The 26,345-nt window shown below is 35.3% G+C and overlaps 1 protein-coding gene across 1 annotated transcript; it reads left to right on the top strand.

Annotated features, from left to right (window-relative positions):
* Positions 1-345: 345 nt before the first annotated feature.
* Positions 346-21,390, top strand: snorc (secondary ossification center associated regulator of chondrocyte maturation). Its single transcript, XM_030159633.1, has 3 exons — positions 346-884; positions 20,087-20,254; positions 20,352-21,390. Exons 1-3 carry the CDS (start codon positions 593-595, stop codon positions 20,459-20,461), a joined length of 570 nt encoding a protein of 189 aa, XP_030015493.1. The 5' UTR covers positions 346-592; the 3' UTR covers positions 20,462-21,390.
* The last annotated feature ends 4,955 nt before the right edge of the window (positions 21,391-26,345 follow it).

The following is a 26,345-nucleotide window of genomic DNA, read 5'->3' as shown; positions in this document are numbered from 1 at the left end:
CCTGTCATTTTCAGCCAAATTGCAATACCTGCGTAACTTTACTCTCCTAACACTGCTGTTACATTTGATCACAATATGCTATGAGGCTAACAATGTGTAGTTTAAAGGTGAATATTGCAATTTTTAAGGCCAAAATAATTGGAAAATTAAGTGTATTCTTCTTGGGTGGCGCACATGAAAGAAAAAAAGTATAAGTTAAAGTAGTTTTCTTCATATCGTTGGTTTCATACCATAATTTCCTGTCATATTTTCAGCCAAATTGTAATACCTGCGTAACTTTACTCTCCTAACACTGCTGTTATTATTGTTTATCACAATATGCAATGAGGCTAAAAATGTGTAGTTAAAAAAAAAAAAAAAAAGTTCCCCAGAGAAAGCTCTAACGGTGCATTTTTTTTGTGGTTTCAGGTATTTTCAAGCTGCTTTCAAACAACCTCCACTTTTCACTCTTGAAGTTCAGGAGATTGGAAAACTCCTTTAAAGCAGACCACCATCAAGGGCAGATCACTAATGTGTAATTAACACAAATTCATATTCCCCTCCAGCGCCCACTGAATGTTTAACCCTCAGTTTGGAGTGGGTGTGCCCTGCCATGATGTGCTCACAAAGTCCACAGTGTCCAGACGGTCCGGCGGAGTGCTCACCTAGTCCCACCCTTTCTCCCAGCCCACAGTCACCTACCTTTCCTCCCACCCCTGGTCTCTTCTCCTGCTCCTCTCCTGGGGTCCGTTACTTGTCTGAAGCCACCGCTCGCTTGAGTTTTGGAGACACTTTGCTCTTTTTCGCAGCCAGCAGCACCATGGTTCACCACTGCAGCAGTAACAGCATCTGCAGAGTCGTCCTTTTGGGGCTCCTCGGCCTCCTGTTCGCCTTTGTAAGCACAGGTAAACTGAAAATGTGTTTGTATTTGATGGATATTTAAGTGTAAAGCCTCACTTTACTGATAGTTCCAAGAGACAAAAAGGCCTGGCGTGTGTTTAAATTTACAATAACAGGAAATATTGGCAAGGATTTTTTGATATTTTTGTGAATATTACAGCTGCGTCTTTGAAAAAAAAAGGAAATCTCAGTGTTTGATATTTCTTTGCATCCCTCAACACTTAAAATTGTGTATTTTACTGTTTCATGTGATCCTCAGGTTGGTATTTATTGAGTAAAAGGTGCATATATGTTGAAGTTTTTCCGTCTTTCCTGGTCACACACATATAATTTTGGATGTGGAGTGTGCAGGTTGGTGTAAATGATGCAGTTGTTGAGCTGTGAAAGCTGCTCTTTGACAAACAGGATGACTCATTTGCTTTCATGATGCCTGAAATCATCTGAAACCAAATACGCACAGCTTCTGACGTGAGTTAAAACTGAAATTATTCTGCGTCAAAACTGGCTCAAGTGAAAAAGCAGTCAGCAGCGGAGAGATGAAGGGGGGGTGTTGAATGACCTACACTTATTAACCTTTATTTCTGATTGATTTATGACATTTTTAGTTTCATTTAGGTTCGTGCTGTTGTTTATTTCTCTCAGGCTCGGCGCTACCACAGCAGGGCAGCTCATAGGTCAAAGGTCAATGCAGGGGTCAAGAGGGCAGTGGGCCGACAAGTTGACTATGTCTCTCTGTCCTGTGAAAAAACGAGGAACTCTCAACTTTTACATGAGACACAAAACCCACTGTGAAGGTTTTTACCCAAACGCCATGTTAGGGTTTCTAACACCATCGTGCTATGACTTTACACAACTTTCTTGTTGTCTCGTAAAACTTTTGACAGCGCGCTTGTAAAGTGGGAACATATACAACTGGCCCGCAACACTTACGGATATGTTTGCGACATATGAACATAATCTGGATGGGGATTTACTGAATAACATTTCCATGTCTACATCTTTTTTTTTTTTTTTTAAGATTTATACAAACTATACATTGTGTTTTGCCTGGTCATACTGTAATGCAGGGGTGTCGAACTCATTTTAGTTCAGGGGCCACATTCAGCAAAATTTGATCTCAAGTGGGTTGAACTAGTAAAATAATAACATAATAATATATAAATAATGTCAACTCCAAACTTTTCTCTGTTTTAGAGCGAAAAAAGTACATTTACATTATGGAAACATTTACATCTACAAACAATCCTTTCAAAAGATGTGAATAACATGAACAAACTGAAAAAATAAGTGTAATTTTAACAATATTCTGCCTCAGTTTATCATTTACACACGTACATTATAACGTACAGATCACAGTGGATCTACAAATACACAAAACATTTAATAACAGGCAGAAGATTGTTAAAATTGTACTTAATTCTCTTAAGACATTTCACGTTGTTCATATTTGTTCAGGTTATTTACATTTTTTGCGAAATTATACTTTGTTTTTGTGTAAATACATGAAAATATTTACATTTACAAAGAGAAAAATTTGGAGTTGTCATTATTTATATGTTATTATGATCGTATTTTACTGGTCCTGCCCACTTGAGATTGCATTGGTCTGAATGTGGAACCTGAACAAAAAGGATTGTTAATATTTTAGTGTAATTTTTGCATTTCACAAATTCATCCCGAGGGCCGGACTAGACCCTTTGGCGGGCCAGATTTGGCCCCCGGGCCGCATGTTTGACACCTGTGCTGTAATGCATCTATGATTAGATTAGATTAGATTAGACTTTATTGATCCCACAATGGGGAAATTCTATGGTCAATGTTGCAACAGAAAGTGCAAGAAAAAGTGTGCATGCATAAAGACAGCGCAAGAAAACAAACATAAAAGCCAAACATACAAAGCCCAAACAACAGAAAACACATGCATGATACACAATTAACAAGAAAACACAATAACAACTATTTAACCATGATGGCATCAAGAAAAACAGTGACATTCCTCCCTCACTGTATTCTCCATGATACTTTTAAAATCATTAATAGAAGTGAATGTATGTAGTTTTTAATAAAATCTATCCCAGGGGTGTCAAACTCATTTTCTTCTGGGGGTCACATTCAACCCAATTTAATCTGCAGTGGGACGGACCAGTAAAATAATAGCATAATAACGTATAAATAATGACAACTCCAAATTTTTGTCTTTGTTTTAGTGTAAAGAAAAAAAACCATTAAATTATAAAAATACTTACTTTTATAAACTATCCAAACAAAAAAAAAAGATGTGAATAACCTGAAAAAAAGTGAAATTTCTTCAGAAAAATCAGTGCAATTTTAACAATATTCTGCCTCAACTTCTCATTTCTACATGTGTATTATGGATCAGATCTACAAAGACACTAAACACTGAGGAACAGGCAGAAAATAGTTCAAACTGGGCTGATTTTTCTTTAGACGTTTCAGGTTGTTCATATTTGTTCAGGTTATTCACATTTTATTGTTACAGGATTGTTTTTAAGTGTAAGTATTTTCATAATTTAATGTTATTTTTTGCACTAAAACAAAGACAAAAATTTGAAGCTGTTCAAATTTTTTTTTGGCTTAATTCAAGATTTTTTTTACTTAATTGAAGATTTTTTTTGCTTATTTCAACATTTTTTTCCTTAACCCTTTCATGCACAGTGGTCACTACAGTAGACAGCTATTTTACAGCTGTTCTATTCATGGATTTTGTTATTTTAGTTCCATATCTGCCAACACAGTGGACGCTCATGCATCATCCCATACACTGCAGTTCATAAAATTACTGTAACTTTGCTGTTTTTCATAAATTGGATCTGCACTAACATGTTTGAGTGTAAATCAGTTGCTTGTTGTTGTTATTAAACTGTAATTAACAGGGTTTTTGTTTTTTTGTTTTTTTACACATAATGATGTCAAAAGTAGCACTGGGTTTTTATGGGTTAAACAAATAGCTTTCTGTTTTTTTGCATATTATCTCCATGGAGTGAGTATTAACCAGTATTAGAATATGTTAAAATGTGAGAAAACATCAGATTAGCTGCATTAAAAATGTTTTTATGTCATAGTTTTCAACGTATATCAGTAAATACGTTTCTTCTCTTCAAAAATTAAATGCATGGTGTCCAGCTGAAAGGACATTTTTGCAACTAAATGAAAAAGAGGTTCATAAAAACATGTCAATTGCGTTATTTTTTTAATGCCTAGAGGAATAAAAACAGTAAAAAAAAAAGAAAAATCTTAATTAAGGCTCTTATAATTCATGCATGAAAGGGTTAATTCAAGCATTTTTTTTTTTTTTTTTGCTCAATCCAATTCAAGACTGTGGAATTTTTTACTTTACAAATTCATCCCAGGGGCCAGATTGGAACGTTTGGTGGGCCGCATTTGGCCCCCGACCCACATGTTTGACACCTCTGATCTATCCAGACTATGTACATACAGGGTGGGGAAGCAAAATTTACAATATTTTGAGGCAGGGATTGAAAGACAGTGTATGACCAATTAGTTTATTGAAAGTTATGAGAATTTATTTGCCACATTTACATAATAGAAAATGTTTTTATTCTATGTGTCCTCCTTCTTTCTCAATAACTGCCTTCACACTCTTCCTGAAACTTGTGCAAGTGTTCCTCAAATATTCAGGTGACAACTTCTCCCATTCTTCTTTAATAGTATCTTCCAGACTTTCTCGTAATAGTTTTGCTCATAGTCATTCTCTTCTTTACATTATAAACAGTCTTTATGGACACTCCAACTATTTTTGAAATCTCCTTTGGTGTGACGTGTGCATTCAGCAAATCACACACTCTTTGACGTTTGCTTTCCTGATTACTCATATGGGCAAAAGTTTCTGAAAAGGTATGGATAATAGTGTTAGGTATGATTATGACATCAATATATGTTTGGTTTCAAAACAATTGACGTAGTGCCTGCTGAGAAAAAACAACTAAATGTTTGTTGTAAATTTTGCTTCCCCACCCTGTATATACAACAGCCATGCCATCACACATGTTAACTCTAAGTGATCTGACTTATGTGTACAATGTGTGATATTTTCATTTTTCCAGGCTTGACCACAACACAAACCTGTGACCGAAACAACGTGACACACACTCCCAACAGTTGACTCAGCATGGTAAACACTGAGATGTGTCACATAAGCTTAAACACACACTGTGACAATTACTCAGAAACTCTGGCTTTGATTTACTCCAAAATGGACTGATGTGACAAAAAACAGATTTAACGTTAGTGTTGTAGCAGCCTTTCAGAATGCTTTAAAAGGCCTGTGTTAGTGTAAGCAGCAGCGCCGGTGCCATGTTTTGGCGGTGTCGTTAGCAGATCGGGTGCTCGGGCACAGCGTTTTTCACGCACACCTGTCTGCTTGCTTAGTCATCTCTCTGGCTGGTGTGAAATCCTGACTGAAGAGGCCAACAAATGGCCTCCTGTGTGTTTTTAGAGTCTGAAATGCGCCGTGCCCACAGCCTGCCAGGCTTTTATGAGTCTGGACATGTGCTGTGTAAAGGAAGACAGGGTTTTGATTGACACTTGGACTCATGTCTTCAGGGAGTGCGACCAAGAATATGGGAGTCCGTTGTTAAAAAAAAAAAAAAAGTTTTTAAAGATGCCTCAGTAATGTTAATAAAATACAAGCATGAGTAAACCCCTCCATGTGGAAATAAACATTGTGTTATTATTTTTTGCCCTCCCATTAAATCAAGCTGTCCAGAAGGCGCAGTCTTTCACACACGGGGACTATTTAATAAACAAGTTTGTTTGACATCCAGTGCCCAGCCGGTGCCTGCTTTGGGCCTGGCCGGTTGTTACTGGTTGCAGCTCGTCGTCCTCTGTGACCGCACAAGCTGCCTTTTGTGCCCCCGGCTGAAGGCCTCATTGATGGCTGTGTTGGCCGGAGCCTCCAAACCTTCAGCCAGCTACAGGACAGGAAGCTGCACACGACTCAAGAGTCAACACGGCCGCATCAAAATACTGCAGATCAGAATTTAGAAGACACCACAGCTCACTTCAGCACTTTAGAAACTTAGATGAGATCAACTTTATGTAGCCTCATAGTAGATTATGCATAAGTAGCAACTAAAATGGCACATTTTTGTCGATAAAAAGGAAATACGAAGGGTGAAAATGTGGGAAATGGGGTGAGAGAGTTTATCGTGGGCGCCAGAGGCTACAAAGTAAATATGTAGCGTTAAATAAGCCGAGTGTAAACATGTTTGGTGTATGGTTTTCTTGGTATGTGTACCGTTGAGGACAGGATAAGTGAATCAGTGTATGTGAATGGGTGGGCTTGTGTGTGAAGAGTTTGTTTTTTTAAGGGGAGATGAGGATCAAATTTTTCTCTCTGTGCATTTTAGATTTCAAAAGAAAAGTTGTACAGCTGTTCAATTACCCAAATGACAGGAGCAACCGCAATGTGAGAGTCAATTTGGAGGCTTTAGAGTCGGTTAAACTCGAAACTGTGCAAAAGGCCAAACGCTTTTTACACCTGAAGCTTTTTTTTTTTTAGAGTCAGGAAACACAGAAGAAAAAGAGACCTTGTGTATTTGGCTGCTGCAGAGGTGTGAAAAGTCTCAGGGTAACTTCATGCTCAGAGAACAGAATGTCAGAGGAGGACAATTTGAGATGGAAAGAGAACAGACGAGTGATTGGCAAAAGAGTAGAGTGTGTCCGAGCTCCAGGCGTAGTCGGTAAACTCCTACCTCACCTACAGTCGGTTTTCAGACTCTTCACTAAAGCACTGATACTTGACAAGTAAACGTAAACGCAGGTTTTGTCACTGTAAAATAACATAACACCGATTACATGTTCACCTTAACCCAGCGGTGTCGAACTCATTTTAGTTCAGGGGCCATATTCAGCTGAATTTGATCTGCAGTGGGCCGGACCAGAAAAATAATAACATAATAATAACCTATTAATAATGACAACTGCAAATTTTTGTCTTTGTTTTAGTGTAAAAAAAAACCCATTAAATTATAAAAATACTTACTTTTATAAACTATCCAAAAAAAAAAACCCTGAAAAAACTGAAATTTAAATTAAAAACCGTAAGAAAATTTAGTGCAATTTTAACAATATTATTCCTCAACTTATCGTTTCTTCATGTGCATTATGGATCAGATCTACAAAGACACTAAACACTGAGGGACAGGCAGAAAATAGTTTAAACTGGGCTGAATTTTCTTTAGACATTTCAGGTTGTTCATATTTGTTCAGGTTATTCACATTTTATTGTTCCAGGATAGTTTGTAAATGTAAATATTTTCATAATTTAATGTTATTTTTTGCACTAAAACAAAGAAAAAAAATTTTAAGTTGTTAATTCTACATTTTTTTTTTTGGGCTTAATTCAAGATTTTTTTTTACTTAATTGAAGATTTTTTTTTGGCTTAATTCAAGATTTTTTTTTTTTTTACTTAATTGAAGTTTTTTTTTAACTTAATTGAAGATTTTTTTTTTTGCTTAGTTCAAGATTTTTTTTTTTTTTGCTTAATTGAATATTTTTTTGGCTTAATTCAAGATTTTTTGCTAAATTTGAGACTTTTTTTGGCCTAATTGAAGATTTTTTTTTACTTAATTGAAGATTTTTTTTTTTTTTTTGCTTAATTGAAGATTTTTTTTACTTAATTGAAGATTTTTTTTTTTTTTTGGCTTAATTCAAGATTTTTTCCTTAATTCAAGCTAATTTTTTTTTTTTTTTTTGCTTAATTCAATTCAAGACTGTGGAATTTTTGCACTTGGCAAAAACATCCCAGGGGCCGAACTGGACCCTTTGGCGGGCCGCATGTTTGACATCCCTGCCTTAACCCATAAAGACCCAGTGCTACTTTTGTGGCAGTTCCCAAATCAATGTTTCTCTGTGTTTAACCCTTAAGTGATTTATCATCATTTATTATAATATTACCCTCTGTATTTTGTATTTTCTACAGTAAATCCTGTATTTCCCTATATCTAATTTCCTGTACTCAATTTAGATGTCCATGAAAACTCAGTGTACAGTGGCAGAAAAAACTATTAAACCATCAAAAGTCATCAAAAACAATGGTTATGCAATCAAGTACTAACTCCTGTGTGTGTCATGTGACTAAAACAGACAGAAAAGAAAACATGGAATGCCTAAAAGCACTGTTTTTGTCAGTACAATGCCATAGATGTTGATGTAAGAACTGAAGTGATTTTGGTTTTTAGGGGTCAAAACACTGTATTTCAAATCTCTCTGATGGGACATTTTAGAGACAATTTGACACATTAGTGTTGCTAAATGACCCACATTTTTACTTTTAAATTCATTTTTGCTTCAGTTGGACCATAAGGGATTATCCAAAACAAGGAGCTACTTTATATTGAAATAAATGTTGGAGTGGTAATCAATTAAAGTTCACTCTCTGATGGAACATTACTGTGTTTGGACCCTTATCACGAAAACATGGAAAATGGCAAGAAATCAGCTCTGAAATTAAACTCTTATGAGCTATTTTTCTTGTCATCATTGTATTTGTCCAAACAAATGTACCTTTAGTTGTACCAGGCATTGAAATGAACAAGAAATTAAAGAAAACAAGGGTGGTCTAATAATTTTTTCCCACAACTATAAATTCAGAGGTTATTATATCAAAACAGAAAACTGAAGAAATATGAGTTTTTCAGCAAAGATATCAATAAGTGAATGCAAAAACAAGTATTTCCAACCACCGTCATTTGTCAAACTCCATGGATTTTACTGGTGAATCAGTGTTGTAGATGGTGATGGTGTTTCCACGTTCATTTCAGAGCCTCTGAACGTCCAAATGGGTCATATTTGATGACCATGAAAAGCTGAGAAAATGCATTTTACACCAATTATTTACATGTTTTAATAGGATTACTGGATCAACAGGTTTTAAACATTTCAGATCAGTAGATGTGTTTGGTCACCAGTGGATGTTTGGGGTCTTTATGGGTTAAAACACATGTTGACAGTTGACATGTTTCAGTTTTTAACAAGGATTTGACTCCATAAGTACAGGGGTGGGCAATGAACTGTCTCATTGGACCCCATGAGAAACTTTGACAGTTGTTAACATTTGTTACACCTACAGCTCTGTGTAGGTACGTCTATAAAAATAGTAAATGAAACAATACAATGATAAAATGAAAATATGGAGCACAGAATATAACTTTTTAAAGAATATTTTCAAAAATGTGCAAAAGCAGCTCAACATTAACTACAACGGTGTATTAGGGCCACATAGGAAAAATAAAAACACTTGTCACTACGATCATGAAGTCATAATATTTCGTGAACAAAGCCATAATATTATTAGAATAAAGTCACAGTTTAAAACAAAACAAACAAACAAAAAAAAATCATAACTTAACGAAAATAATGTCATACTTTTATGAGATTAAAGCTGTAATATTTTGAAAATAAATTCCCAATAGTGTGATAAGCCAAAATTTTTATTCAGTTCCTCCTCCACAAAAAAGACAATTTGCTTTAAATCCGTTTGGTTCTTATGACGAAACAAACCCAAACACACAAGCTCACTTCAAAGTCCTTAGACCAGGGGTGTCAAACTCATTTTGGTTCAAGGGCCATATTTAGCCCAATTTGATCTCAAGCAGGCCAGACCAGTAAAATAATGACTTAATAACCTATAAATAATGACAAATCCAAGTTTTTCTTTTTATTTTAGTGCAAAAAAAACCCAATTAAATTATGAAAATATTTACATTTTACAAAAAAGATGTGAATAACCTGAAAAAAATGAAATTTCATTTGAAAAATTAGTGCAATTTTAAAAATATTTTGCCTCGACTTATTATTTATACATGTACATTCACACACAGTGTTACATTAACATTTGGTAACAGGCAGAATATTGTTAAAATTTTGGAGTTTGTCATTAAAATTTGAACAATTTCTACAATATTACATCTCTTATTATTAACACAACTCCAGGTCACAGTGGATCCATAAATGCATAAAACATTTAGTAACAGGCAGAATATTGTTAAAATTGCACATTTCAGGTTTTTCAGCATTGTTTTTATTTATGTATTTATTTGCATTTTGTTGTGAAAGAATAGTTTTAGAAAGGTAAATATTTTCAGTGTAATCTTATTTTTTTCACTTAAATTTTTTCCACATAATTTTTCACAAAGAAAATTTGTCGTTGTCATTATTTATGGGTTATTGTGTTGTTATTTTTACTGTAGATCACACTGGTCTGTATGTGGAACCTGAACCAAAATGATTTGGACAACCTGGACTGTTCAGGTTCATTTTTGCACTTTAATCCTGCGGGCCGGAATGGAACCTTTGGCGGGCCAGATTTGGCCCCCAGGCCGCATGTTTGACACCCGTGACTTAGACTAATGCTAATGTGTTGATGGTGGGCGGGGCTAATAGGCTTAATATTTGGCCGTGTGGAAACCCCAAATGAAAGTATAACTTAACAAAATGTTCCAAGTTCTCCATTATGTGATGAGTGGCTATGACTTTATTCTTGTAAATTATGATAATTTTTCCCACCTGTTTTTAAAGATGACATTATTCTCATAAAATTAAGGCTGTTTTCTCATAAAATTATGACTCTTTTTGTATTTGACTTTATTGTTATAAAATTATGGGTTTTATCTGGATATTTTACGACTTTATTCTCGTAGTGGCAAGTGTTTTTATTTTCTTATGTGGCCCTAATACACTGTCATGAAAAACAATAAATGCATCCAGCTTTTTTTGTCTGCATATTTGAGTTATTTTTGTTGTTTTTTTCTTTATCTCTGAGTTCAGTAAAGAAACACTTAGAAGTCCATGTCTGTTAAAAACTCTGCATTCTGAATCAGTCTTTCTTCTTTTGGAGTTAGCTGACATCTTCATGGACTAAAACTGACCAACAAACCAATAAGTGCATAAGCCTTGTGTGAAGTACGGAAAATACGTGTGAAAAAATGTTAATTTAGCAGAGCCTTCAAAATAAAAGCAGCTCCGTTGTATTGGTTCCATCTATTACAATGATATATACTTGCATTGACTTTTAATTGCCCAATGACCTTATGCGGTCCAGTCAGGGTCAGCCATCGGACCACATGTGGCCCACGGGCCGTATATTGCCCAGGTCTGCCATAGCATTTAGGTTCAGGGGCCACATCCAGACCAGTTTGACCTAAACTGGACCAGTCCAGTAAAATAACAGAATAATAACTTATAAGTAATGACAACCCCATATTTTTACCTCCGCCAAGGAGGTTATGTTTTTGCCAGGGTTTGTTTGTTTGTCTGTCTGTCTGTTTGTCTGTCCGTTAGTGTGCAACATAACTCAAAAAGTTATGGACAGATTTTGATGAAATTTTCAGGGTTTGTTGGAAATGGGATAAGGAAGAAATGATTAAATTTTGGTGGTGATCGGGGGTAGGGGGGCCCACGGGGGGGGGGCCACTGATCAGCCTTGGCAGAGGTCTGCGCTCTCCGAGTGCTTCTAGTTTGTTTGTTTGTTTGTTTGTCTGTCTGTCTGTTTGTCTGTCCGTTAGTGTGCAACATAACTCAAAAAGTTATGGACAGATTTGGATGAAATTTTCAGGGTTTGTTGGAAATGGGATAAGGAAAAAATGATTAAATTTTGGTGGTGATCGGGGGTGGGGGGGCCCATGGGGGGGGCCATTTCCAACAAACCCTGAAAATTTCATCAAAATCTGTCCATAACTTTTTGAGTTATGTTGCACACTAACGGACAGACAAACAGACAAACAGACAAACAAACAAACCCTGGCAAAAACATAACCTCCTTGGCGTGGGGGGGCCCATAGGGGGGGCCACTGATCAGCCTTGGCGGAGGTCTGCGCTCTCCGAGTGCTTCTACTTCTCCATGTTTTAGCACAGAAAGTAAAATTACTTTATGAAAATGATTACATTTGTAAACTATTCATAAACAAAAATTGTGAATAGCCTTAACATCCATGAACAACCTGAAGTAACTGCAATTTCAACAGAATTATGTCTTGGCTCATCCTTTATACATGTACATTACAAATTACAAATCGCAGTGGATCAACAAAGGCACTAAACATTTAGTACCTGACATATGGAAGTAAAAAATATTCAGCCTGATCACAATCAAGGGTTCCAGAAAGGGTGCACATATAGATAAAAAATAATAATGCTCTATCAAAAAATCAGACAGGCCATTTTATTTGTCTGATATTTCTCTTTTAAAGTCCAAAATATTTTTGTATTATGGTGTCTACTAAAAATTTCGCAGACTTGCCCCTGTCAAATCAGAAATTATTCAGTGTATGGACACTCCAGCCTAATAGCCTCCATATTTAATGCCTACACAGATATACAGATGTTTCAGCACTCAGGATAATCATGCATTGTTTACTGCATAGATGTCGTGTCCAAAGCATACGTGCTGAAAAATTCCATATATCGACAGAAACAATAAAATTAGACCCACATATTTTGAATATGGTGTACGGACACTACTTGGTGTACGGACTCTACAAGATTGGAATGGAAATCTGGCTTACCACATGGTCGCATCTCTGTTAGGTCTGTAACTAAGTCTTCCTGGTACAGGAGGAAATAAACATTTGTGAACAAGTTATAACAATATATCTATAAGGCATATACACCATATTATTGATGGAAGTAAATTGGTGTAGGGACACTACATGAATTTTGGTGAACAACGCACCATTAAAAACATGCGGTTCAACGTAAACATCCATTTGCCACATTGTTCCCAAATTTTCTGCAGCCAGGGAGCAGACCAAAAATCTGTCTAGTTGTGCATATTTAGTTATAATAATACTGAAATAACAGGTTCCCATTCTATTATTACAATTAAAGGGCTGTAAAAGAAGGGTTTTCAGAACAAAATGGTTGATTGTCTTGATACTGAAAATCAGAATTGATAATCAAACAGCTGTTCAACAAAAATGATCAATAAATGAAAAGCAATGTGATGTGTGTATTTTGTAATAAAAAGACACAGGAGTTGAGTAGTAATTGTTTATTGTGTTACAAAACGTTATGTACAATAATTTTACTCTCTTATAACAATAAAATTGTGCATGTTTTCACGCTCATTGGGTCGCAATTTTATCAGTTTTTATCCGATTTTCTTCAAATTTGGAGAATTGCAAGATCTAGTAATAAGATGGCCAAAGAAACATTTTCAGAATGGTTTTGGGGGGATCTTTTTGCAATACTGATTAATAACTGATGCAAATATACTTGTACACCTTGATTGTGATCAGGCTGTATAGCATTTAACTTTATGATTAAAAACAACTCGTCAAGATTCAGGGACACCCTTGACTGTTAATGTCTTCTGTGTAATTTTTGGACTTTGTAAGTTCATCCTGAAGGCCCGTTTTGGCCCGTGGGCCACATGTTTGGCATGTCCGTTCTATAAGGTTGATCAGGAATATATGTATCTGTTCAATCAGGTAATCTTGAAATCCAGTCTTGAAATCCAGGATTTTTAGTCTGCTATGAAGGCCACAGGAAAGAAATACAGGCATATACTTCTGTCAGTCTGTACATGAACTACCCCATGTCCTCTACACTGAGGAGGAAGCCTTTATCCTCTGGCAGATGATATAGAGCTCCCAAGGGCGACTCAATCGTTTTAAAAGCTCATGTGTGCCCTCTTCCATTAAAATGTAAAATATTGAGGCCATAATATGAGTCATAGAGGCCAGAGTCCCTGAGGAGACCTTTCCAGGACAGACAGATTGTGTAATGTGTTGTCCTTAAGTAACGCAATGTCCTATTGAATGGAACATCAGTGGGTTTAAAGGTAGAATCCGTATCCTTTCTGTGTTAAAGGGGTCATATTTTGCTAAACCCACTTTTATTAGTCTTTGGTTCATTTATTTGTGTATTTGGACCCTAAAAGTTCAAAAAGTTTGAATGTGAACCCTCCAGGTGCTGCAAAACAAACTTTATATTCATTCTGGCAAAAAACAAGTGGATTTCTACAACCTGTTTTAATTCCTGCTTAATTTGTTACATTTTATAAGTAGTTACATCACAACGTTTGCACATATAAGGTCAAGTACGCCATAACTGTTTGTCAGCAGAAGCAGTTGTAGTAAAAACTGAAAATATGTCCAAACTTCAAGCTGACTACCTAAAATGTTCAGTTGTTGGTTGTATTAACGAACACAAGTGGCTGAACGGGACAGAAAGTATGTTCAACAACCTGGAGGGGGTGGGGCGTAAAGTGGCTCATGTGCATTTAAAGGGCCGGCGCTCAAAACGACCTTTCTGGTGTCATTACTCAGAAATAGGGCTGAAGATGGACCTGTGGAGTTGAATTAATGGCAAATTCAGACCCGAGCATAGCATTTACAATTTATGTAGACCGCAGGGAAATGTTTTAAAATGCATAATTCTATTAAAAAAAAGCAAAATATCACTGCTTTAAAACACAAAACAGCTAGGTCTACATTCTATATTTTATTAATTTAGTGAATCCATAGTTTAATTCAATGTAATGGCTTCATCCAGTCATATGACAATGGCCTCATAATGTGGAAATTTGACTTGTAGCTACAGCTGGATGATATGGATATGTAACTTCTTTTTTTTTTTGCAGTGATAGGGATGATAATCCATTTATAATTTGATAAAACATGATTTTAAATGCCTGTTTCTTTACTCAAACTATTTCTCATCTATAACCAGGGAGACACATTTACACATAATGTTTTACAATAAGCAAACATGTTGGATTTAGAGTTTTTGTTTAGAAAGAAACTTCTTCAGAAATCTAATGTCGGTTGGAGCTTTTATTCTTATTCTTATTCTTCTTATTATTATTATATTATTTTTTTTATCATTTTCAGAAACAAAACATGATTGAATCAAATGAATTCAGTTCAATGTATTGCCAGATTTGTGGTTGTTTTGCTAGAACAAATAAACATGATGATACTATACTACAACAGTATAAATAATGTCACAAATTATAATATGAGTAAAACAAATTACCCGTCTATAATGATTTATACCCAAGTAACATTAAATAGATTTATTTGATTGACAGATCCCTAGTGGCAGAAATGATAGACCCTTTGTATATTTATATTATTTTTTTATTAACGGTGCATGTTTGAGTAAATGTACACACATAATTTTGTTTTCAGACACATTCTTCTTTTTATTCCTCTTTATACATATCAGTAATCACCTTTGACAAATGATTACATACTTAGTCCCAGTTACACTTTATCTATCAAGAATAATCACATTATTACAATTATTTCATGAGAGAAGGTACAAAATATTTAATTCCAACTTTATGGACAACAGTGTATGTACATATGCCAAATAAAAAAAGCCTATATCATATGTCTGCAATTGCACTGAAAAATAAATACAGCTACCAGATAAATGTCGTGGTGTAAAAAGAACTGAAGTGAAGTAGGAGTGTGTACGTGTGTGTCTTCTACCTCTACATTAAAGTAATTACCATGTCCTGCTTAAAGGAGCATTAAATAAGTGGACAGGCTTGGTTGAACCCTAATGGAAAAATAAAACATGTGGAGAGGCAGCTCAAATGGACAAAATGTTCGTCCCCTACAAAGACATCCTTATGCAGAGGCCTGAGCCGTTGAACCAGTCAGACAGAGACAGGCTGTGGATTCAGTAGACGGAGCCATGTATGCAGCTCTGCATCCACCCAGGCCTCCGTCAGCAGAGCCATGTGCTACAGCTATAGAATCAGTTACATTCAGACAGTGGGTTTGTCTGAATATGACTACAAGCGACTAAAAAATATGTGTATTCAGGATGGAAACAACACACTGTAAAAAAAAAAAAAAAAAAAAAAAAAAAAAAAAAAAAAAAACTGAAAAAAGCGGTATTATTCCGGCAGTAGGGGTGCCAAAAAAATATTGCAAATTAACGGAAAATAACCAACTCATGAAAATCCGGTAATTTTCCATAATTAAAATGCAGTTTTTTGCCTTAACTTTACATGAGATTTTGCTTTTTTTTTTTTTTTTTGACTTTTTAATATTTAATAAAGAATATTTACATGTATTAAAACAATCAAATTACCAATAAATATATATATATATATATATATAAATAAATTTCAATGAGACTAACTTGTACAGTCCACAAATAAAAACTATATTTTGACAGTTTTTCAGTGCTTATACATGTTATAGATTCACAAAAATACATTTATTCAACATTTTTGTCGTGAAACCTCCCGCCATTACACAAGATGTTTGTCAATTAACAAACAAGTCATGTTAAACTTACAGAACAAATACTTCCTTTACGGTTAATTGTCAGTAATTTTTATCTCGATTTATTATTTTTTTTTACAGTATTAAACTTTGAATTAACAGTTTAATCTCAAAAATACAAAAGAAATACTTGTGAAATTTTAATACATTTGGAAATGTGTTTTCACTGTATTTTTCTGTGAAAAAAGAAAAACATTTCTTTTAAAAAATTTAAATTTTATGGTTATTCACAGTCACAGTTTTTTCATGTTATTTTACATTTGACACGTAATATCACAGTCTAGTTTTATAATTTCATTGATATTTTCCTGTATCTTAAAAATACAGGAAAAATCTGTAAAATAAACAGTGAAAATTCTGTTAAATTACAGATTTTTTTTTTTACAGTGCATATAAACCTCATAAGGAATATAACCTGATTATATTTTGCTTTGATTTGGTCTTACCTGGTGTGTTTATAAGGTTTACTGTAATTGTGGTAACTTCATTTTAGTTTTAGTTTATTTACTAGTTCATCCAAAGGTCCAGTTGACTTCCTGTCTCCTAAGTGGGCGTGGCCAAAAGCGTCAAAATGTGTAATGAAAGTGAATTAATAAGGGCTGTCAAAATGAATGCACAGAAATTAACGCGGCTCCATCATCATGTTTAATCTGATTTAAAATTTTAACGTTATTAACCCATCTGCAGTGTATTTGGGGCAGTTTGTCCCAGTAGAGTTAGCATCACTCATATACAAATCAGAAGTTGATCCGGTAGTGACAGGCAGCAGAACCAACCCATAAAGATGGAAGATTCTAAACAGCACCTTGACCCTCTGGATGGAAATACGAGGACAAAAAAACCCAAGAGGTGTTGTTTCACATTGTTTTGTTGAAACTGTTGAAGGTGTTAAATAAACATGGGAAGTGCATATTCCCCTCATTCTTGAGTCTGTTTACTCGTGCAAAATGAAATGAGATTAATATAGATTAAAAATGAATGATATATAATCGCGATTAATCGAAATTAATCTACAGCAACCTTGTGATTAATCTGATTAAAAATTTCATCATTTGACAGTACTAGAGTTAATATAAAAAGCAATAAAATAAGATGTAATTCAGTAATAACCTATGAACTCAGGGGAAGTGTAAGTCCTTCAGAATTATTAGTCCTATTCTACTGCTCAGTTTTACTTCTGCTAATTGAGATTTGCTTTGTGAGAATTTGCAAGAAATTGTTGTTGAGACAGAGACAGGCCTCAAACCAAGTCCATGTTCTCCTGATCTGTGTCTTAAAATGTTTAATGTCAGAATGTTTAGAACATCCAGTTTGGCTCCAGTATTGGCTTGGATACTTTGAGCTGAAAGACTTGGTCCAAATCTGTAAATCACATTGTGTTGTCCAGTTGGAATGAACAGGACCTCTACCAGGATTTATACGGGATGCTATATTTTTTTCTTTATTGAGGCACCAGTTAGGATTCAGGAGTTAAATTCATTTATCTCAGTCAAATACATTTATTGGTGTTATTTTCTATAGTGTTTTAACTGCAGTAGGTTAAGTTTGTTCACTACTGACTGAACTCTATGTACAACAGTGCATCACTTCATTTCATTTCATGCTCTTTGTGTTGACATAAACCATTACCTTATCTATCCTCCCCTAAAATGGACAGACTAGATACAGGTCTGACAAAGGAAACACAAAATGTGAAGATGTGAAACACCTCTCAAAGATCTGGGGAATCCACACAGATCCAGTTTGGCAGATGCACTGGAAACATAACGTAGTCAGCAAAGGCACTAATATTATCATTTCTTTAAATATTGTAACTTTTTTAACTTTTCAGCTTTCTCCACTTCGTCTGTTCTTTATCACCAGATCGAAAGTGATGCAACAAATGCTACATATTAAAACTATACTCCATTTATGAGTCTAAAAACAGCTTTACCCAGTTCCACATACAAACACTGGGCTCTGTTTGCATCCATGATATGCCAACACTAGTGACATTACAACCTCATGAAAAAACACAGTACTTGGTGAATGTTAAATCCAGTGAATATTTAACCCATAAAGACCCAGTATTACAGTGATGGCAGTTCCCAAATGAGTTTTTCCTCTATTTAACCTTTGTTAAGCAATTTATCACCATTTATTACAGTATTATATAGGGGGTTTTTTGGGGGTTTTTTTGGTGAAAATCAGGTATTTTCCTATATTTAATTTACTGAACATGCAAATATTCATTAAAGCTCAGAATAAAGTTGAGGGTTATTAGATCAGAAACGGATAAAACTGATGAAAAAGTGACTTTTTTTGAGAAAAGATATCAATTACAAGTAAAAGAAAAAAACAAGTGTCTATTCTGGAAGAGTATTTTTCATTGTTTTCAGTGTTTTTTGGGAAGCTCTGGGATTCAGATCCACTCATTGCCATCATTGGGGCTTCAAGCGCTTTACCATCAGAAAATAAATGTGAGAACGTTGCTGTTTTGTTTGGTATGGTGAATGCTAAAAACTTGATCCTGAGAGTGTGGAAGAAGGACGCAGTGCCCACGTTTGACCTCTGGTTGGGGAAACTAGCAAACATGCTGTAACCGGAAAGACTAAGGTATTATAATGATGATAGAGGCAAAGGGTTTGAGCAGATATGGGACCCTGTGTTAAAATGTATTACTGTTTTCTGCATTACATACACTTTTTTTTCTTTTATTACCTCCACCAGGAGGTATTGTGATCACTTTGCTTTGTGTGTTTGTTTGTTTGTTTGTTTGTTAGCAACTTTAAGGGGAAAACTATTCCAACCATCTTTACCAAATTTTACCCACATATAGGCCTAGGCCCTGGGACCAACCCATTAAATTTTGGGCCAAGTAGGCCACAGTTCAAGGTCACAGGAAGGTCACAAAATCTCAAATTTTCTTATCTCTCATCATTGAGCAATTTTCAAAAATTCATAAAAAATTCAAAACGACTCCGATTAGCCTCCAATTTGATACACCTGTAGCTTATAACAGTATCTTGTTACTGTTATGTTTTCATCGGGGTTTGTTTGTTTGTTTGTTTGTTTGTTGGTTGGTTGGTTGGTTAGCAAGATCACTCAAAAAGTTACGGACAGATTTCGATGAAATTTTCACCAAATGTTAATACTGGCACATGGAACAAATTATTAAATTTTGGTGGTGATGGGAGTGGGTTGGGGGGGGGGTGATCTGCCTTGGTGGAGGTCTGCACTCTACGAGTGCTTTTCTAGTTTTATATACGATTACTAATTTGTACCATATTAATTTATTGTTGTCAGGATTGTGTTGCTGTAAATTCATTGATGTGCGGGGGTGGGGGGTGTTTTACGTTTTTTTGTTTTTTTGTACAAATGAATAAATATATATTTAAAAAAAAACCAACTAGAAAAGCACTCAGAGAGCGCAGACCTCCACCAAGGCAGATCAGTCCCCTCCCTGATCACCACCAAAACTGAATCATTTGTTCCTTGTGCCAGTATCAACATTTTCTGAAAATTTCATCAAAATCCTTCCATAACTTTTTGAGTTATCTTGCTAACAGACAGACAAACAAACAAACCCAGATGAAAACATAACCTCCATCATCCTTGGCGGAGGTAAACAACAAGTGTCTCAAGTAAAAACAAGTGTCTCCATCCACTCTCATTGATCCAACTCCATGGGTTTTACTGGTGAATCAACGTTGTAGAAGATGATGGTGTTTCCACGTTCACTACAGAGCCTCTGAACGTCCAAATGGGTCATATCTGATGACCATGAAAAGATGAAGAATTGCATTTTATATCAATTATTTCCATGGATTGATAGGATTAGTGGATGAACAGGTATTAAACATTTTAGATCAGAAGATGATTTTGGTCGATGTTGGATGTTTGGGTCTTTAAGGGTTAAATACAGTGTTGTGTTTCGCAGAGACAGTTGCAGACCCAGCTTTGACATCCAGAGACAACCAGGACACCATGTCAGGAGAGATGCCCAGTGATGTGACCACCAAAGACCCTTTCCATGATCTAACAGAGCATTCCTTCACCTATGACTATGAGGACGCCACACACACACAGACTATAGATGAGGAAGAAGGTAGGGCTGTTTGACTGACACAACACATGCAGCTAATTTTATCTGTTCAGATGATTCAACACGCGTCAACTGTGTGTGTGTGTGTGTGTGTGTGCAGGGGTCCTGGGGCCAGGGGCCATCACTGCCATCGTTATAGCAGTCTTCCTGGGAGCATCTGTCCTCCTCGCGCTCATCGTCATCACACTCCGGAAGTTCACAGCCTCCTAAAGTGAACACTGTGTATGTGTTGAGTGTGTTGGCTTGGCATGAGTGTGAGTCTGTATATGTGCGATTGTGTGTGTGCATGTGTGTGTGTGTGTGTGTGTGTTCCTCATCTTGTCTTCTCAACCTCTCAGCTCCTAAATCACTCTGCCTCCTTTGCAAAGATGAGTGTGTCTCTGGCTTTGCTGTAGATGCTGAAGATGTGGCAGGTCCCTTTAAACGACAGCAGACTCATTTCATTTCCTGTAAACAAACTGACAGTTAAATGTCCATATGTTACTAAAGTACAATGTGAAACTGGCTGGCTCTTCCAGTGGAAACTGCTGCAGCATACCCATGTCATTATAAATTTGTTTCAGATCTTACTTCCTGGCTGACTTTGTCCTGTTTTTGTCCTCACACACTTTGTAGTGATGTCTCTTACATGTTTGCTTTATGTCCATTTGGGGTGTGTGTCTGCTTGTCTGTGCTTAGTTTCGGTAATGATCTTAATATCAATTTTGTTTCACTATGAAAGTTTTATTTGTCCTTTGCAGTCATTGTACCTTATCCTAAACCTATTCCAGAACAAATTCCTCAGTAAAAGTTTGTATTACACCATTTACAAACATTTGTAGAGTCAAAAGAGAAGAAAACATTCTTAAAAAGACATGGCAGACGTCTTCGATGAATGTAAACAGGGTAATTGGGTTGTTTGTTTTATCTGCAAAGCAAATATGAAGTGTAGCCATATGTGTGTTTGCACTCAAAAGAGTGTTTATGTTTTTTTTGTTGTCTTTTTATTAGCAGGGGGAAAATAGTACAATGTGGTAAAAGTATTAAATAATACTATTCTGTCACAGTGACCTTACAGGATGGATGTTGCCATGTAACCTCACTGTCCAGTAATTATATTTGAGACTTACAGCAAATAAATAAACCAGATGGCAAATGTCTGCGACTGCTGGTTTGTTTTGTGAACTCACCTTTATAAAGTCACAAAAAGAGTGAAGAAAAATGACACTTATAAGGGAAATTAACCCGTTCATGCATGGTGGTCACTACAGTGGACACTTATTCTCCAGCTGTTCTCTTGTATGTTCACGGGTTCAGTTGTTTTAATTCCATGTCCTCCTGAGACCCACCAAATGCATTTTTATCCTCTGTACGGGACAAAAGTTTAACACTTTTACTAAAAAACAAAATGCTGTTCATTGCAAAGGACATTTCATTAAAAAAATAAATATATAAAAATAATTTTAAAAAAATATCTGATAAAACTATTGCATTATGCAGTTTCCAATCAAGCTGACTGTTTAATGTAAAAAAAACAAAGCTAAAAATTTTCACTTTACGGGGTCTCAGGAGGATATCAACCAACACAGTGGATCATCTACACTGACATTCATACCATTACTGTAATTTTGCTGTTCTTGATTAACCTGATCTGCACTAACATGTTTGAGTGTAAATCAACTGCTAGTTTTCTCTAACAAAAAGGTTTTTTTTTTGTTTTTTTTGCATATTATCTCCATGAAGTGAGTAAAAACTAGTATTAGAGTATGATAAAAATGTGAGAAAACATCAGATTAGCTGCATTTAAAATGTTTTTATTTCATAGTTTTCACACAGTATGTCACTTTATGATGACTGGTTTTAAATATATGTGTCTTTGCTTCAAAAATCAAATGCGTGCCGTCCAGCTGAGTGGATGTTTTTGTAACTCCGTGAAAAATAGGTTCATAAAAAAAAAAAAAAAAAAAAAAAATCAACCGCATTAATTTTTTCACGCCTAAACAGGAATAAAAACACCCAGGAAAAAAATCTTGATTAAGGTCCTCATAATTCATGCATGAAAGGGTTAAAGACCTTTTTTCATGTTCCTCCACTGTGATGTTTGTATTTTACCGTACAAAGCGAAGTGATTGTTTTTTTATACTGTAAATGTGAATTGATACGTGCAGGAAAAAAAACAAAACAGCTCATTTTGCTCTTAAAAGTTAAGGTTATTTAACTGATATACAATGTATGCAGCTCACAGTTGCTGATCTTCAAAAATCTAATCCTTTGTATTTAAACTGTCCACAAAAATAACAAATGGCCTTGCAAAATACATCACATGACCCAAAAAAAAAGTTGCTACTTGGATTTAATCAAGCAAATAGTTGAGATCCTTCTATTGCACAGGTGTCAAACATGCGGCCCGGGGGCCAAATCCGGCCCGCCAAAGGGTCCAATCCGGCCCCTGGAATGAATTTGTGAAATGCAAATATTATAATGAAGATATTAAAAATCAAGGATGTGAAAATCATTTTAGGTCAATTCAATCTAAAGTGGGTCAGACCAGTAAAATACTATCATAATAATATATAAATAATAAAAAATGCTAATTCTTGTCTTTGTTTTAGTGTAAAAAAAAAAGTAAAATTACACAAAAATGTTTATATTTACAGACTTTCCTTTTACAGAAAATGTGGATAACCTGAACAAATATGAACAACATGAAATGTCTTAAGAAAAGTAAGTACAATTTTTACAATATTCTGCCTGTTACTAAATGTTTTGAGTATTTGTAGATCCACTGTGATCTGTAAGTTGTGATTCACATGTATAAATGATAACCTGAGGTGTAATATTGTTAAAATTGCACTTATTTTTCTTAAGATTTTTCAGGTTATTCATATTTGTTCATGTTATTTTCAAGTACGGTTCGTAGATGTAAACATTTTTATTTTGGAATTTTACTTTTTTCACTCAAAAACATAGAGAAAACTTTGGTGTTGACATTATTTATCCGTTCTTATCCTATTATTTATATTATTTTACTGGTCCAGCCCACTTTAGATCAGATTAGGCTGAATGTGGCCCCTGAACTAGAATGAGTTTGACACCCCTGTTCTTTTGTATAATTACTACAGTGATTAAAATGCATCTCATTTATTAAATAACCATCGATTTACAAGAAATCATAAAGACTGGACTGTGTTTCAGTGGGAAAAGGTCATGTGGTGTGCTGAGTCCACAGTGATGGCCCATCAGGGTGAGAAGAGAGGTGGATGAAGTGATTACCCATCATGCTTAGTGCCTACAATACAAGCCTGTGGGGCCAGTGTTACACAGTAATATCGTGTGTCCGTAAAATTAAGTCAGCTGAAATTGAATATACTGAACGACCAGGTCTGGACATCAGTGGATTTTTTCTTCGCTGACGACACCGACTCCTTCCAAGAGGATTCATGAGGCTGGAATTGGGAAAAAGTGGTTTTCATTTTCCACACCTGAACCCAAGTGAGAATCTTTGGGATGAGCTGGAGAAGACTTCACACAGCAGACTGACTCTTCTTCACAAAAAAATTAATGCAACTCTGGATGGACATAAATGTTGTAAAGTGTCACATAATTAAAGCACTGTGTGTGGCTGGGAAGTACATGACAAAATAAAGCTTTGAGCATAGACACAGCATCACAGTGGCACACAAAATACCCAATAGTACACATTCTGAAGCGCCTGTAGCTGCTTTACTCTCCCTTCCAGTCGTATAACCGCAAAACAATAAAGCATCATGTGGTGGCTGTAAACAGACAGTCGTGGAAAAAATTATTAGACCATCAAAAGTCATCAAAAACAGTGGTTATGCAATCAAGTACTAACTCCTGTGTGTATCGTGGACTAAAACTGAGAGAAAAGAAAACATGGAATGCCTAAAAGCACTGTTTCTGTCAGTACAATGGCACAGCTATTGATGTAAGAACTTGAGTGATTTTGGTTATTATCAAGAAAACATGGAAAATGGCTAGATATCAGCTGTTAAATGAAACTCTTATGAGCTATTTTTTTGTTATCATTATATTTGTCCAAACTAATGTATCTTTAGTTGTACCAGACATTAAAATGAAAAAGAAATTGAAGAAAACAAGGGGTGGTCTAATAATTTTTTCTGTGGCTGTAATAGATTCCACATGCCACTGCCAGGCTATCTTTAACCTCCTGAGACCCGGGACAGTACAAGCTTCTGCTTTTTTCAAATACATATTTAATTTTTTAAATGAATGTCCTTTGCAGTGGACAACTTTTTAAAAACTAGAAAAGCACTCGGAGAGCACAGACCTCTGCCAAGGCAGATCATTGCACCCCCCCCCCCCCCCCCCCCCCCCCCGATCACCACCAAAATTTTATCATTTGTTCCTTGTGCCAGTATCAACATTTCCTGAAATTTTCATCCAAATCATAACTTTTTGAGTTATCTTGCACACGGACAAACAGACAAACCAACGCTGGCAAAAACATAACCTCCTAGGTAAAAATACCAGCTTGCCACTTAAAAAAAATGCAAAACACAGAAGATAATATTACAATAAATGGTGATAAATCACTATGGAAAGGTTAAATATAGAGATAAAAATAATTTGGGAACTGTCACAAAAGTAGCACTAAAGCACACTTGGGCATAATAAAATAAAAGTCAATTAAATAGCCTCCTGAGATCCAGCAATGCATTTTTGTCCTTTGTAGTGGACAGGGGTTTCACAGCTTTACAGCTTTACAAAAATACAAAATAAAAAGAATGCTGTCCACTGCAAAGGATATTCCATTTAAATAAATAAATAAAGAAATACTGTATCTGACAAAACTGTTCCATAATGTTGTTTCCAATCAAGGCAATTATTTCATGTAAAAAAAACAAAACCTTTCCTTTCTGGGTCTCAGGAGGATATATCAACAGAATAATACTTTTTCACGTTTCTTTAAAGGGAGAATGTTTCATGTGCCATGAGAACGTCACAGTGATCAAGGAATCCAACATTAAGAGATACTTTTTGACTCTCACGAATGTTATGAGTGTGTCATCGCAGGAATGGAGGAAAAGACCCTGGTATGATCTTCTGACAGTTCCCGGGCAAAATGTTTCTACAAAGAGGTCAACCGGGTTCTGTCACACAAACTCATGACAGAGAGGAAGTTTTTCGGTGATGGTGAAAGTATAAAAGACAGTAGACGTTAAAACACAAAGTAGTGTGTTTCATCAGTGGTGCATATCTGAAAACCGGGAACATGTGAGCCACATCTAAGCGGATTAAAAAAGTAGTACTGATACTGATGAATGATACATTTTCTACCAAAAAGTTTGTTTTCTGAAACAATAACACATGCTTGTTTCATATAAACATGCACCAAGAGCTGAAAATATACACACACGCCCTTTATCCCTCCGGTATCCCGTCCACCAAGGCCCTTACGAAGCACCAAGTGTGCCTTTTTGGCACACTTGTGGAATAATGTCAAAAAATTTTTCATACAGTTTGTTTTTAATTCTTTTACACTTTTTTCTATTTCATCAACTTGAGCTGTAAATAGAAATACCAAATACTCAATAATTGTCACATTTTTTAACCCTTTAAATGCCATGTTTGTAATGTAAACAAACCATTTTTTTGGATGCACAAAACACAAATTTTTTTTTTCAATATATTACATAAAAAGTGGATCATATATTATTTGATTTTTGCGGCCTGGCATATGTCAATGAATTACAGTGACATTGGTTAATTTGCATCATTATTTTTGGCGCTAGGTCAAATGTTCAAAAATACTAGCATCTGTCACCAAGTGTGCATAAAATGCACTTATAAATCAAACTATTAAATATTATATATTGATTTATTTTTCTGCTCTAATTTGATTTTATTTTTGTAAATCAAGGTCAATCCTACATATCAAATGGAAGAAATAGTGTGTTTTAGGCACACTTGGGAGACAGATGCTAGTCTGGTAATTTTCTTTTCTTTATAAGGTGGCCAGAATTTTAAAGATCATGTAAAAATGAACAACTTTTGAATTCTAACCTTATTTAAATTGTGAAAAATAATAAGAAGTTTTTTTAAAACGAAGTGCAAAGTGTGCCTAAAAGGC

This window comes from Sphaeramia orbicularis, chromosome 17 (assembly GCF_902148855.1).
Source record: "Sphaeramia orbicularis chromosome 17, fSphaOr1.1, whole genome shotgun sequence".
Taxonomy (NCBI): Eukaryota; Metazoa; Chordata; class Actinopteri; order Kurtiformes; family Apogonidae; genus Sphaeramia; species Sphaeramia orbicularis.
Note: the sequence above shows the minus strand (reverse complement) of the source record. Positions and strands in the feature narration are given on the sequence as shown.